Below are 16,802 nucleotides of genomic sequence, written 5' to 3' on the forward strand. Positions count from 1 at the left end.
AAGTAATATTTTATCTTTAAAAGAATTTTAACTGTTGAAGAAATGTAAATGTAATTGTTTTGATAAAGATAAGTCACCAAAAGTGCTATATATCTTAAATATTTTTTTTGTTTTCAACCAATATTTACTTATTCGATATAAAGTTTATCCGAAATCCAGTAATTTCATAAAACTCATGTCATTCTTTCCGGCATTGGTAGTTTTATTTTGAAATAATTTGCCTTTAAATGATAAAAAAATTAAATATTCATTCTTTGAACTCATATAAGCAAAATCTTAAAATGTAAAAATGAAAATGGGTAAACAATATTCCAGCTGATTATCATCTTTTTTGTTTCTTTTTACGATGATGGTTGAACGTAACTAATTAACAAGTACATGACAAGTTTTGCTGAGTAAATATAGCCCCTTATTACTGAGGAAAAACATTTACAGTCGTACTTATATCTTAAATATGTTTTACTGTTCAAATTTGTCATCTGCAACTCACCGATGTTGGCAATGGCCTACGCTAATGTAAAGGACAGTACAGAACATTGTCTACATTAATAAGCAAAAAAGCACATGCTTTATTAATCTGACACAAACTGTCATTTAATCTTTACACAGAATCATTTAATTGTCAAGTAATTTGTTTGTCTTGGACCACGGAAGTCACAGTCTGCAGTTTTGTGTACTTCTGCTTCCGTAACAGAGACGCTCTGATTGGCTTACAGCCCCACAAATGGATAGTATATTATCCTCTGCTCTTTGGGATTTAATATTTCGGCAAGATTGATTTCACTTTAATGTTTCGAAAGAGCGAAAAAGAGGGAAAATCATGAAACTTATTCACACATTTGTGATCAGCAATAAGTTGCGGCAGAAATGTTATTCATTGCGTAATCACAATATCTTGCGCGTTTTTTGACGCTTGAAATTTAAATTGAATGCATAAACCTGTGATTTTCATGCAAAATTTACACATAAATGTATATGCATTTTATCTGGAGCCCTGTGCATGAGAATTGAGAACTAAAGAAAACCGTTAGGCTTTAGTTTGTCACTTTGTACTAATGGATTGGTATTTTATATACTTCAGGTGACAGCAGGTCTAGCTAGCACATATATAGATGGACAGACAGGTGATGACTATGGGGACTTCCCACCTCCACCTCCAGAACTCTTACAGCAACAGTATCTGTATGGTGCTGCCCCGCAGCAAGGTGTGTACACTAATGTAGCACCAGGGGTCAAAGGTCAAGGAACAGTTGCATATCATCCAGGCAAAGGAACTACTGATGTTCCGAAAGCACAACAGGGCAAGGTGTCAAATATTCCAGTCAGTACAATACCCATACAGGTGGAGAAAAGGTAAGACACTTACAGGCCCTTAAAGCCTTATTTTTATTTCTCAAAAACTCTTTATTTTTGGTATCTTGTTACAGTTTCCAAAAAATAGTCATTTGCCATATAAATGAATTATCTTTGCTGCTTTTGCTTTGTTGGCAATTTATATAATTATAGTGAATAAGTATTTTGCATGGAAGTCAAAATACTACCTTGTTTACATTTTGCTAACTTAACGACACATAACTGCACATTCAGTGCTTCTGTCTAACATCAAACACGCCCTAAATCCATTATTAAAACATTATTAAACACATGTTTGACATTTCTCAAGGACTCAAGGATTTTAGTAAATATGGATTTCTGAGGCATAATGTGCCTTTAATCATGATAGATTTTATATAAATTACAAGAATTGATTTGTGAAATACTTTGAATTTGGTACAGTCCATTCATTATTGTTAGATTGAGGAATTTGATTATTTCAATAACAAAATTATAAAATGTGTCAGTAGAATAATGGCAAAGCTTTTACAGAGATTGATAAATAACTTATTTTGAATTTTTACATTTTCAAGTATATCAAGTGAAATCAAGGTTGAAGATATTGAACAATGTTATCATAGAATTATCATATCATAATTATTACATGAAACATACCCAGAAAACCATTTTTGAGCTACTTGGACAACTTGATTAAGAATATAATATTGGCATACTCTTGTAATCATCGTTCAGCCTGACTTTGTTGAGTATGTTTATGAATCTAGTGTTGTTTTGATAAGTTCAGTGCAGAGAAATACATTGTTATGGTTGAATTGAGCATGCTAGAGGCATATATATCCCATGACTTTGTCAAAATGAATAATATACCATTTACTGTAATACTAGCACAGTAACTGTGAATATTAGTTAAGTGGCTGGCCCTTGTTTTACATTAGAAGTACATATCCTATGACCAACAAACAAAACATGGTATATGTGTATTTTTTTACAGAAATGTAGGTCAAGAACCTCCTGCTCCACCTGCCTCCTTCAAATTGTTACCTGTTAAAACCGAGAAAGATGCTGGTCCCCCTCCCCAGCCACAGACAGCAACAACACGCCAGAAACCATCACTAGAGACTATTGATAGACAGGTTCTTCATACAGTGGATGACCATGCCATACAGGTATTTATTATTCTTTGTAAACAGCCCATATTTTACAACTATATTTAATTTGAAGTGATAAAATCTTGTGCAACTTAAGATTTAGTGTTAGATAAATTGACAATCATCTATGTATAATTTTAATTTATACCATCAACTTTATTTGAATTTGTAACTTGTTTATTCTATTGAACATTAGGTGTGTAGGGATCTGTACGATTGCACGTTTATAGGTCTATTAAAACCAAACACTTAGTACTTTTAATTTTTTTGTGCAAAGATGAAGTAATATTAGATTTGTTTTGTAATCATATTTCTACTGAAGTGTTATTTGACCATTACAGGCAATTTTATTTGACCGCCATGGAGATTTTTATGCAGCCTGAAAAATCTAAATTAAATCTAAAGTAATGTCTAGGTCGTGTGGCTGCAAAATTGATTTTTTTATGATTTCCTTTATATTAGCATAATGTTAGGTTTAAAAATGGATAAGATAAAAATGTGTATTTTGTAATTAACAGGTATCCAAGAGTGACCACAGTAGTGTCCGAGACCTGGTGTGGGATCTTATATTCTCAAAGAACATTACAAATGAAATTGAGAAATGCAGGTAGGCAATTCACAACAGTTTCCGTTTTTCATGAAAAGACATTTGAGCTGTGCCATGACAAAACCAACATAATGGGTTTGCGACCAGCATGGATCCAGACCAGCCTGCGCATCCGCGCAGTCTGATCAGGATCCATGCTGTTTGCTTACTATCCCTATTACAAGTAGAGAAACTGATAACGAACAGCATGGATCCTGATCAGACTGCGCGGATGCGCAGGCTGGTCTGGATCCATGCTGGTCGCAAACGCACTATGTTGGTTTTGTCGTGACACGGCTCATTTGTTCTCTTGCAAGGGAGTTACATGTTTTGAAAGTAGAATGGTCATCTGTCTACTCATGGAACTCATTGATTAGTCGATTATATATCTGTTTACAGAATAAACCAATCAGACAATGTTAAATTCTGACTTGTTTTATGACCAGAATATTTATTTTATGTACCAAAATTAATCATTTATCTGAGCTTTCAGTTACAAAAATTGTCCAAAAATTAGTGAAAAAAAAGGAACAGTTTATCAATTTTATATTGAACTACAAACAATACTCTTTATATAATTGTATATGGCCTATTTTTAAAAACGGGGTAAACACCCAAAAATCTTGTCACATTCCATGACCTGACCATAACCTCAATATTTCAAGTGCTTTGTCAATATTTTAAGAGTATAAAAAAGTGTTTATATTAGATTTGTGCCTTTTAAATATTTTTTGATAGCATTTGAAAGTTGAGAGCAAATATTTTGTCAAAAGTATTAGAGGTTTTATGATTGTTTTATGTTGATGTAGCAGATTAAAGTTTGAATGTTAAGATGGTTAAGGAGAAAGTTATAGTTCCTGCTAGGTCTATTAAATAACAACCAACAAAGGTCTGTTGAATAACAACCTATAAATGTATAGCCAAATAATGCAGTAAACTATTGAACATAGTAAAAAGGAAGAAAAATGAAAAGTGAAATTTCTTTGATGGAGCCTTTTGCTTGTGAAATGGTAATTGTCTTTTTTTTTTTTTCTGACTCTGAATTTGAAAAAGTCATTCTATGGAGACTACTTAGAATTGGGCTATTCTATTTTCTCAGGGTCAATGTTTGGTGACTTTTTTTGCATGCAGCTTAATACCTCATTAATCAAAGAAGGTACATTGTGTCACAGGTCTTTAGATCATGATTTTGGTCTCTGTTCAAAATGCATAAATCTGTAAAATTTCAAGTTTTAAACAACAGAATCAATTACTTTATGTAGTAATTAACAGTCACAATTAGGAGAACTGCACTGAAACTATTTATATCTTGTTGTTTTTTGCAGCTACCTATTTTGAGTTTTTGTAATTAAAAAAAAACAACAACAAAAAACCCAGATCTAATGGTGAACATGTTACAGTAAAGAACTTGGATCAGACTGAAACAGATTTATGTTATTACTGTTGGGAAGGGCTTAATCTAATGTTGCTAGAACTTGTTGCCCAGTCCATTTACTTTTTATGCCCCCGCCATGTAATGGCCGGGGCATATAGTGTTACCCTGTTCCGTCATTCCTTCCTTCCATCCTTCCGTCATTCTGTCATTCCGTCATCATCAGTTTCCGTTCATTATCTTAAGAACGGTTGCACACATTCAACTCAAATTTGACATATGGATATGTCATGAGAAAATACAGGTCAAGTTCGAATTTGGTCATGGTTCGATGATTTTTGGCAGAGTTATGCCCCTTTTACTTTGAAAATAATATGAAATTTCAGTTTCCGTTCATTATCTCCCCAACAGTACAACACATTCAATTCAAACTTGACATATGGATATGTCATGAGAAAATACAGGTCAAGTTCGAATTTGGTCATGGTTCGATGATTTTTGGCAGAGTTATGCCCCTTTTACTTTGAAAATAATATGAAATTTTCAGTTTCCGTTCATTATCTCCCCAACGGTACAACACATTCAACTCAAACTTGACATATGTATGCGTCAAAGGAATGCGCAGGTCAAATTCAAATTTGGTCATGGTTCAATGATTTTTGGCAGAGTTATGCCCCTTTCACTTTGAAAGTAATTTGAAATTTTCAGTTTCTGTTTATTATCTCCCCAATGGTACAACACATTCAACTCAAACTTGACATATGTATGCGTCAAAGGAATGCGCAGGTCAAGTTCAAATTTGGTCATGGTTCGATGATTTTTGGCAGAGTTATGCCCCTTTTACTTTGAAAATAATATGAAATTTTCAGTTTCCGTTCATTATCTCCCCAACGGTACAACACATTCAACTCAAACTTGACATATGTATGCGTCAAAGGAATGCCCAGGCCAAGTTCGAATTTGGTCATGGTTCAATGATTTTTGGCAGAGTAATGCCCCTTTCACTTTGAAAATAATATGAAATTTACAGTTTCTGTTCATTATCTACCCAACAGTGTTACATATTCAACTTAAATTTGACATATGGATATGTCAAAGGAATGGGCAGGTCAAGTTGGAAATTGGTCATGGTTTGATGATTTTTTGGCAGAGTTATGTCCCTTTCACTTTGAAAATAATATAGATACGTCTTAGGAATAAGCAGTTTAAGTTTGAATTTGGTCGTGGTTCAATGCTTTTAGACAAACTTATCTTTCCTGAATGTTGGAAAAATTTTGAACTTTCAGTTTCAGCACTCATACTTTTAGCCATTATTTTGGCTACAAATATGCAATATTCTTTTTTTAAAAGGTTAAGACTGAATAATTTCAGTGCCTTGAACATGGTATGAAAATGGTTTGTGTTAACATTGAAAAGTTTTAAGGGCTTTGAACATAAAATGAAAAAAATAATTAATGCACCATCTGAAATTTTGGCTGCATGCGGGGGCATCCGTGGCATGATGACACATTTCTAGTTGTTATAATATTTGTCATTTGTATAATAAATATTTTACGTGTAAGTACTGCAATAAATAGGTTCAAACTAAGTGAATATTGATACCTGTTTTCAGAGTAATATTCCGTTGGTTAGCCACCAAAAACCTGAAGGAGATGTCATTTGACAATGTACAACCAGGCAGTCCAGAGGAGGTGCTTATGGGTTTGAAAACTGGCAGAACTACATATGCTATGGTGTTTGACATGATGTGCAAGTTAGTACAGTACCTCGTTCTTTTAGCTGATTTTGTACAATGACTTGCCCAACAGTCAACTATTACATTAAAATGAGCCACGCTATGACAAAACCAACATATTATGTTTGCGACCAGCATGGATCCAGATCAGCCAACGCATCCGCGCAGACTGATCAGGATCCATGCTGTTCGCTTACAAACCCTATAACAAGTAGAGAAACTGATACCGAACAGCATGGATCCTGATCAGACTGCGCGGATGCGCAGGCTGGTCTGGATCCATGCTGGTCGCAAATCCATTATATTGGTTTTGTCATGGCGCGGCTCAAATATTAAAGTATGAAAATTCCACAATTAAAAGTGCTGACTGGTCTGGCAATAGACTGGTTTTCATCATCTGTTATGAAATTTTAGATTAGCTGTTGAAATAAAACAAATTTTGAGTCTTTAATAACTTTTCTTTATATGTCTTGTATATTTTTGCTTGACCTTTGTGTAATGTCATAACCATATTAACTATACAAATGTTTTCAATACTTGTCTTTTATTGATATAGTTATATTGTTGTTTGAATACTCTACTTTACATGTGTTGTAGTTTTGCAAAAAAATTTGTAATGTTATAAAAATAATGGATGTCTCTCAGGGTAATAGTGCATATAAGCAACCCAACCTGAGAACTGAAATAACACCCAAGGCTCTATAGTAAAAAGTTTACTTGAGGTATAAAAATATTGATTTCTTACAGTAATGCTGGTCTACACTCTAAGATCATTAGTGGATATGCTAAGGGAGCCGACTACAGACCAGGCCAGAAGTTTCAACCAGGCTCAAATCAGCACTCATGGAATGCTGTGTACATCTACGGTACCTGGTGTCTGATAGATGCTCACTGGGCGGCACGAAGAATCATTGGGAAACAGGCAACCACAGAAGAGTTTCACTACCAGCTTGATGAATATTTCTTCCTGACTGAACCAGCACAACTTATCTTCACGCATTTCCCTGATGATCCTAAATGGCAGCTTCTAGAGAGACAGGTAATTATTATTGTGTTAGCGACTTGTGTATGTGCTTACATATTAAATGCTGTAATAATTACTCTTTTTATGTGATGTATTTACATAAGGTTATACACTTGCATTAGTCTGGCACTTTTTCAGCTAGTTTACTGAGGTTTGTCCTTGTTAATGTCAGGTCTTCCTTCGCCAGTAATGTTGGGATTTTACCATATGACTTCAGCAGTCTAGTTTTGACTAAATAAACAAGTCTAACCATGAGGTGACAATACATAGCACTTAATTCATTTGTCAAATATTTTTTTGCTTTGACAATTTTCATTATTTTATACCTTCATAGACAAATATAGACAAGTGATGATGTTCCTATAACCTGGCAATGTTACGTATGATAAAGAATGTCAATGAATTGAAAGAAAGAATCTTTGTTTAGACTTGAATAATAACTATTTTCATGTTTCCTAGGTAACGCTAGAGGAGTTTGAGAACATGCCTCATATGAAACCACAGTTCTTCAAATATGGTCTAGAGTTTGTCAGTCATAGAACAGCAGTTGTGTACGGGCGTGGTGAGATCAACATACGTCTACGTTATCCTGCACACAGACTGGTCGTAGCATTTAACTTTACCATACAGGTGAGCAACATCAAATGAGCCGCGCCATGACAAAACCCAACATAATGCGTTTGCCACCAGCTTGGATCCAGACCAGCCTGCGCATCCGCGCAGTCTGGTCAGGATCCATGCTGTTTGCTTACCAACCCTATTACAAGTAGAGAAACTGATAGTGAACAGCATGGATCCTGATCAGACTGTGCTGGTCGCAAACGCACTTAGTTGGTTTTGTCATGACGCGGATCAAATTACTCTCGAGTTTTAACCTGTAACCTATAACTTAACAATAAAGCTCAATTGGTATTGGTGTCACATTTATTAAAGTCTTTATCTGCAATATGAAGATGAGCAAGATTTGATAGGCTGGAAGTAGGTATGAAAGTGAAAATAACTGGCTGTTTTTTGTTTTGTTTTTTTCCTGTCACCTTAAACTTTGCCTTCTAGTAAAATAGATTTATATCAACCTGGTTATAGTATGTGTGAATTCTTAAAGTTTTATCAAATTGGAGGTGGTGACACTTTCATTTGTGATAATTTCAATGATATGAAGCGTGTAAAACTGGAAAGCCAGTATGTGATATATACATTAAAATTTCAAAAAAGAAACCATTTAAGACTCATATGCAAAAAAATGAATGTTTTCATTGAATATACATACATTGTAGGTAAAATGGTTCTGATAAATTAAACATGAAATATCAATGTCGTTCTATTAAAGATATTTATGGTAGCCTATACCAGAGTAAAACTTCTTTTATAATATGATATTTTTAACAATTTACATCTGGGTAAGAATAATTTAAATTAGCATTATAATGATAGTCACTGTGGTCAATTAATTATTCATTCTAACTTTAAATTTCTTCTTTCTCACCAGAAACTTTGAATTCTTTCATTTGAGAGCCCTGTAAAATACATTGAACTTTATTTTCGATAAATGAAGCTTTCAACTTGGCTTAATACTTCCACTATCGATAAATGAAGCTTTCAACTTGGCTTAATACTTCCACTAGAATAGCTGAACAGTTGTTATATGACTTGAAGAATGTATTTGTGCAACATGAAACCCAATCATAATTATATGTGACTGGTTTTGTTTTCATTATAACAGATGGAAAATGGAGATGAGGAATACCGTGGTACAAAGTTGAACAGATACGGTATGCAGGAAAGTGTAGCAGGTGTGGCTTCATTCAGACTCCGCCTTCCACAAAAAGGCGCATACATCTTGTATATCTATGCTAAAGAAGACACACCAGAAAACAAGGACAATGTTTATGCCCAGGTAAATATGATGTTTTTGAAAACAAAATATTTTTATATGAGAATAGCAAAGAGACAGATAATTTGTGAAAGTTAACAAAAATAGCTATACACATAGACAAATGATGTACATGTATTATGAAATTCTTAGGATTTTAAATTATCAGAAGGGGTTTTTTTTGTGTTGCCTGCTACAGAGTAGTGTCAACATATGGGGATCACTTCTCTGTCCATCTGTACGTCTATAACAAAATTTGTCCAGACTACTCCTGAAAAACTTCTTTTGCAGTTTCATCCAAACTTTATAGGAATAATGCCTGTACCAAGTCTTGTGCATATTGTCATTATTTTACAGTTTAATGATTTTTGTCAGAGTTATGGCCCTTTAATGATTTTGATTTTTAAAGTTTTTCCTGACTTCATCTCTTATACCACTGATTAAATTTGAATGAAACTTTACAGCATTGATTGGTACCTCAAGTACTTGTGCATATTGCATGGGTTTTCCAGTTAAATGAATTTTTGCAATGTTTGCCCTTGAATAAAAAAAAAGCGGTTGAGCCAGTAAGTAATTTATGCATCTCTTGCTACACAGTACCTGATTGCAACAAGCTACAAAGTAGCAGTATCATACAGGGAACAAACTGGTCAATAACCCCCTTAATACAACTGTATAATTGGCTTTTAACAGGTGAAACGTGTGATCACTGATCACTCTTGTGTGTGAAATAATATCTATGTCACTATAATGTAGAAGAAAATTTATCATTCATCGTCAGAGTAATATCCCATTGATTAACAGATAAAGTACTAATTAAGAACTGGTTTGGAAGAAATCAGTAATGATAATATATAAATGGACAGGAGTCATGTCAATAGGCAATGATAGCTGGAAGTATGATTTTTTACAGACAAAATATTACATGTAGTCTACATGCCATTAATAGTGTTTTCAAGTTTTTTCTATAAATACAGGATTTATTTTCATCGAGTGGAAAAAATAAATATTTCGTGAGTGGCAGTAGCTGCAGGTGAAATATAGTTTTTATACCACAAGATGAAAATATATCCTGTATTTATAGAAAAAAACTTGAATTTTCTGTTTATAATATACATTTTTGTCTCTTTTTTTGACATCACAATTTACAAGACGTCCCCTTGAATTTTGTGTACTGGCTGAATTTAGAAAAAATATGTCTTGCCACACAATATGAAAATACTGAAAATATATTTCACTGCGGTTAAAAATACATTTTTACATTGAAAATATAAAAAAAAAAGAGAATATGCATTTTATTTCATTAATATTTTTTCAATATTTTTCAACTATAAGTATATAATAATAAATGAATGTAGCATTTGAGTCCTTATTTGAGCCGTGTCACGACAAAACCAACATAATGGATTTGCGACCAGCATGGATCCAGACCAGCCTGTGCATCCGCACAGTTTGATCAGGATCCATGCTGTTCGCTTACCAACTCTATTACAAGTAAAGAAACTGGTAGCGAACAGCATGGATCCTGATCAGACTGCGCGGATGCGCAGGCTGGTCTGGATTCATGCTGGTCGCAAACCCATTATGTTGGTTTTGTCGTGACACGGCTCATTTATTAAATTTTGACAATCAGAAGAGGCTTATGATTCTTGTAAGTAAACAGAAACTCTTCATGCATGAAAAGAAAGCACAAGATTCAACAAGACAATGTTGTGAAATCCATGCACAGAAATTCCATACAACTGTACTATAGCACACTTGCAAATCTCTGCACTTCTCAATAAAACTGTATTTTTTAGAAGTGCCTCTGTTTTAATAATGTGATTAAGTATAATATGACTTATACAGTTTTACTTCAGTTATTTTTTTCTTGAAGGTTTTTTTACTAACTTATACTTTAGTGAAGTTAAAAAAGAAAATGAACATATTTGTATTTATCAATGATATCAATGTGGACATTTGGTAAGATTGAGACATTTGAATTAACTGAGATATGTGCTGGATAATCTGTTGTTGTGAACTTATTAGATTTTCACCTGTTTGAATAACTGATAATAGAGATAGGAATATTCCAAATAATTGTTTTTGTTTGCAGACATTTTGTGTAAGTTTATTTCCATGTTGATAATATATGATGATTTAATAATTACAGGTGTGTGAGTTTAAGATAGTACAAGAAGAGGTGAATACTGTGGAGCCAGAGCCATTCCCACCATGTGCCTACCTGAACTGGGGACCAGGGGCTGCCTTCTTTAGGTAAAAATATTTACCTTTTTGACACCTTGTGAATTTCAAAATTGTAATGAAAAATGCTACACTTTACCTGAGTGTTTATATTCATTTTATCTTTTAATTTACATATAAGGACATTTTATATCTGACAAAGTGCATTGGGAACAGTGATTTTTGCATAGGGAACATTGTTTAATTTTTGCATAGGGAACATTGTTCAATGTTTGCATAAGAAACTTTGTTTAATTTTGCATAGGGAACATTGTTTAATTTTTGCATAGGGATCATATCTTTGTAAATTGTTTTTGTACTTCCTTACTTGTACCAATAAGTTTCTGTAAATCTAATTCCTGTTTGTAGGTATGGTTTGGCAACTTATCAGCAGACGGCCACAGTTCTTACTAGAGATGGCAAAGCAGAGCTCCAGTTCCGTATCCCGAAGACCATGCAGTTCATGGCTAAATTAAAGAATAATAAATGTAGCGATTCAGAATTAGAGGGATATTGCATGAACAGGATTGTTGGTAATACAGCATACTTCAATATTACAGCTCCGGGCAGAGGAGAGTTCGGTTTAGAGATTTATGCCAATGACCCATCAACGGAGGGTACAATTCTTTTCCATGTAGCTCAGTATATGATAGAATGTCAAGAAGATGTAAAGACTGTTCCATTACCTAAGTTACCGGGCGGATTTTTAGGAGCGCAACCAAAATTTAACGAGTTTGGTCTAAACACCTTAAGTCACCATGATCCAGTTATCCATCTTGAGTGTAACAGTGTAGAAATTCAATTTGCCACAGCACAGGATATGAGAGTAACCGCCAATCTGCTTGATGCCGAAACTGATAAAGATTTCCAAGATTATGTCTTCACTCAAACCCAGGGCTCTGTAGTCACCTTTGTTGTTACCTTGCCAGCTGTAGGATTTTACAAGCTTCAGTTATATTCTATACCTGCAGATGATCCGACCCAGCAGTTACCTGGTGTATATAACTACCTTATCAACTGCAAGAAAGTCACCAAACAACCATGTCCCTTCCCGAAGCAGTATGCTCAATGGAAGCAAGGATGTTACATGGAATGTCCAAAAACCCTGTACACAGGCTGTGGAGATGAAGTTGTTTTCCGTGTCAGTGTTCCAGGTGCCGAGGCTGTGGCAGTTGTTGCTGGAGAAGAGTGGACGCATCTACAGAAACCAGATAATCTCATGTGGGAGGGGCGTGTAAAATTAGCCGGTCTTTATGGAAGAGGCGTTAAAGTCACCTTAAACGCAAATTATGGTGGAGATCCAACTAGCTATGCCACATTACTGGAATATAACATTTAAACTTTCTTTTTGAGAAAAATTTATAGTTATATGGAGACATTTATGACAATTTTTAGCAAATATCTATATATCTTGAGTAGGAAAATGCTTGCTTTATATCTGGTGCTAGTGTCGTTGATGAAAGTTTTCTACCATCTAGAAACAATTAATGAATTAACAGGACAACTAAACGTTACATGTACAGTAAATAATTCACCTTGACAACCAAAATCTAGATGTATAGTACACATACAAAAGCCGTGTTTTACATTATGAATATGTTTTTACATAACATGGAACTAAAACAGTAATTCATAAACATTTTTCAAGAAGTTATTTTTTTTGGAGACCAGTTAAGACGCAATTGAACAAAAACATTTTGATGGCCCATGTGCATAGAATTATCTGATACATATAAGTGAAGTTGAAATTTGTATTCTGCTTCTTTTATATTATAAACTTGTAATAAACTCTCTGTCTTTATTTCTAATCAGCACAAATGTACATCAGTTGGTGATGGTAGCAAGCAATTAAATGTGCACCTAGTTGAGTGATGATTGAAATTTAATGTGATATATTTAGTGCCCACAGCTTTTTTACTGCATGTAAATTACTGAAGAACACCCCTGTTACTGTTATTTACTATTATGTTTGTTGGTAAGAAATTGTTGATCTTTCATTAATGATATGATGTTATGTGCTCTGATACATTTTTGGGGGGAGGGGAAAGAGGGTGTGGAATTTTGTTACATTGTAAGAATTGTGTTGCATTCAAGCTGACTGCTTTCGCAATTTGATATGTTTGTTGAATTAAAAAGTAGTGATCCAGCTTGGTAACTTTGAACAAGAATCTTCATGACTGTGTGCATATTTGAACAAAATTGTTTGGATTGATAAATTTAAACAAAAACCATTTGCCTTAAATATGAACAAAAATCTTCTCTTTTTTTTGGTCCCTTAAATTATAGGTGAAACTACCCGACTTAATGAATTCCCGTGAAATCATTTTTCAACAGTTCAAAGACCATAATAATAACAGTTTTGTTATGTACAAATAGTTGATTTTTTTCACATCAAAGACACTGCTGTTTGTGTAATAGTTATTAGTAACTTTAAACAGGAATGTTATAACCAAAAAAATTAAAGACAGGGTATTCATATTACTTAATTAAACATGTTCTACGCAACCATATTTTCTCCAACCTTCCTAGTTCTTAGTAGAAAAATCACGGAATTAAAGTCTGTCACAAAATGAACATGCACCGTGTGACAGGGGAATTAATTTGTTGTAAGTTGCAAAATCTGGATTATATGAGTGCTTGATAAAATAATCTTAATTGATAAAAGCTGGGTCATACTTTTTCTTGCTAATTTTATTTCTGAATGTTGTAAGAAAAAGACTTACCTTCACATTCTCTTTTATTTTTGTTAATTCATCAATTAATCTAAGTGCCATTGTTTTTTGATCAGCATTTTTAACGGGGCTGTTCAAGCTTGTTTGTTTATTTTGGTGGGGTAGGGGATAAAAACACTTACATTCACATGAACTGTCTAATAGTTTCTATGGATACGGTGTTTATTTTGTTTTTTTGATAATGAATATATGATTGCTTGTGTAATGTGTTATATGCTAGCTTCCCTACCTTCATACATACATATGTGTAAACTATTTGTGTAAACCAGCTGTTGTATATGTAATCTGCTCTGGTAGCATAGTTTTTATATGTTTATATTATTTTGCCTTTCTGTTTATTAGTAGTATACTTATTTTTTTGAGAAAGGTATATTTCTTACTTTTCTGTTAATCTATCATGTATATAATTTAAGAAGTGACTTCTTAGAAGCCAACTTGTAAAAAAAAAAGGGTTTTATACTTATGTACAAGTTGTTTTTGTTTTGATTTTTGCCCAGCTGTGCAATTTAGACTAAAATTTGTAAATTTTTTCAGATATTACAACTTTCATAGATATATGGCTATATTGTGCTGAATTTTGAACAAAACTTGAACAAAAGTTAGTATTCTTAAAGAAGTTTTATATCTTGTTATTTTTTAAAATGAGAAAAAAATCTTGCAGTTAGCCTTTATTTTCAAAATTGATTTTTTTATTTACATATTTTCTATGCTCAATTTCAGTTGATTTTTTTGTATTCTTTGCATCCAAATGTTTTGCTCATTTTTAGTGTTTACATCTATTTTTTTTTCAGCAACAAGATCTAATAACTGTACCACTGTTATTGTTATCATATATATCTTCCTTTATTGATATATATTGCACAAATTAGTTCCTTCTTTAGCTACTGCAATAATCACATGAACTTGAATCTACTGTAATGAAATTTGAAGAAAAAAAACTTGGTTATATAATTCAGAAAATCCCATTAATTAAATGTGTTATACTAGTAGCGTTTTTCATTACATTTCTTGATCAGTCAGTTTTACATAAATTTAAGGGTTGAAATTTTAGTTTTTTTTGTTTTTTCATTTTCTATATATTTCAATATTTTATAACACTCTTTGTTACTGCGTTTTTTTAGAAATGATATTTTTATTTTTTACAAAGACATAATATCCATTAAGTTGTAGACATTTATATTTTCAAGTGCTATATATGAATGCTTTTATTAGCAATAAATGATTGCTTATCGTTATATAGTGTTGTATTATCTATTGATGTCCTATTCCATGTGGCAGAAGGGTTGCCTTTACAGGTTGTGACACCAAAGTTGCAGCCACCTTTTAACCTTTGCAGGATTGTTAGAGGCGACTGGAGTCTATGCTTGTCTTAGCTTCAGCAGGTGAGGTGGTTTTGATCCCTGGTGTTGCTTCAAGTTTGTAGCACCCAAAATTAGCCAAATCATCTTTCCTGTTTCATAAATTGTGTTTGTGCATTGGCCGTAAAACCAAACAAATCATCTGGTATGTATACTATGTCTCCTTCATCAAAGACAGTTATCTACGAGTATGCATAAAATTTATTATTGCATTCTTTATGAGAAATTTCTCAATTAAAATGTCATTACTTGAAAAAAGAATTAAAAGGTTGCACCACACTTGAATTACTTCAATTGCGCAACTTTGCATCTTTTTCCCATGTTTTGATGAAAATAGTTTAAAGTTGTGCTGGTTTTTTTTTTTTTACGAACTTGTCTCTACAAATGCAGAGTTGTTGACCAATGACTTCCAGCAAAGAGATACATGTATGTGATCCTACATACTAAGTTCAGTGATATGTCCTACCTAAATTCTTCTATGCATGCAGAAAATACCAGAGTAAAAGACTTTAATCAAGACAACCACTAAATGACATCCACTATTTTGAGAATCAGATGGATGTCACATCAAAATGTATTTCATTTTAATATAATATGTGTCAACATGTAAATATGAAACTTCCCCTTTTTAGCTCACCTGAGCACGAAGTGCTCAAAGGTGAGCTTTTGTCATCACTCTGCGTCCGTCGTGCGTCGTGCGTCCTTCAAAAAATGGCGTCAAACTTTTCAAACAACATCTCCTCCTAAACTACATGGCCAATTGCAACCAAACTTTACAGAAATGATCCTTAGGTGGACCCCTTTCAAAGTTGTTCAAAAATTTAAATTCCATTAAAAACTCTGGTTGCCATGGCAACCAATAAGAAAAACTTAAAAAATCTTCTTCTAAAAAACCGTAAGAGCTAGAGCTTAGATATTTGGCATGAAACATCTTCTAATGAGTGCCTACCAAGTTTGTTCAAATCAAAGCCCTAGGGTCAAAATTGGCCCAGCCCCAGGGGGTCATTGATTTTTCCCTATATGCATATAGTAAAAACTTAAAAAATCTTCTTTTAAAGAACTCAAAGAGCTAGAGCTAAGATATTTAGCATGAAACATGTTCTCATGGGTGTCTACCAAGTTTGTTCAAATAAAAGCCCTGGGGTCAAAATTGGCCCCGCCCCGGGGGTCATTGATTTTCCTTATATGTGTATAGCAAAAACTTAAAAAAATCTTCTTTAAAAAAACCCAAATAGCTGGAGTTTAGCTATTAAGCATGAAACATCTTCTAGTGAGTGTCTACAAAGTTTGTTCAAATCAAAGCCCTAGGGTCAAAATTGGCCCCGCCCCGGGGGTCATTGATTTTCCTTATATGACTGTGTATAGCAAAAACTTAAAAATCTTCTTTGAAAAAACCCAGATAGCTAGAGTTTAGATATA

General features: G+C 33.5%; 1 protein-coding gene across 2 annotated transcripts in view; it reads left to right on the plus strand.

The window, feature by feature from the left end:
- Nucleotides 1–15,260, plus strand: part of LOC132726943 (uncharacterized) — a 66,066-nt gene extending 50,806 nt beyond the window's left edge. For both annotated transcript variants that reach the window (XM_060712357.1, XM_060712356.1), the window contains exons 8-16: nucleotides 1,082–1,353; nucleotides 2,327–2,501; nucleotides 3,002–3,090; nucleotides 6,054–6,194; nucleotides 6,924–7,215; nucleotides 7,660–7,830; nucleotides 8,921–9,094; nucleotides 11,223–11,326; nucleotides 11,663–15,260. In XM_060712357.1, the coding sequence (XP_060568340.1) occupies nucleotides 1,082–1,353; nucleotides 2,327–2,501; nucleotides 3,002–3,090; nucleotides 6,054–6,194; nucleotides 6,924–7,215; nucleotides 7,660–7,830; nucleotides 8,921–9,094; nucleotides 11,223–11,326; nucleotides 11,663–12,632 (2,388 nt within the window). In that variant the 3' untranslated portion in view covers nucleotides 12,633–15,260. The remainder of the gene's footprint in view (nucleotides 1–1,081; nucleotides 1,354–2,326; nucleotides 2,502–3,001; nucleotides 3,091–6,053; nucleotides 6,195–6,923; nucleotides 7,216–7,659; nucleotides 7,831–8,920; nucleotides 9,095–11,222; nucleotides 11,327–11,662) is intronic.
- The last annotated feature ends 1,542 nt before the right edge of the window (nucleotides 15,261–16,802 follow it).

Source organism: Ruditapes philippinarum, unplaced genomic scaffold, assembly GCF_026571515.1.
Source record: "Ruditapes philippinarum isolate M1 unplaced genomic scaffold, ASM2657151v2 ctg23_1_1_1_1, whole genome shotgun sequence".
In the NCBI taxonomy this organism is placed as follows: domain Eukaryota; kingdom Metazoa; phylum Mollusca; class Bivalvia; order Venerida; family Veneridae; genus Ruditapes; species Ruditapes philippinarum.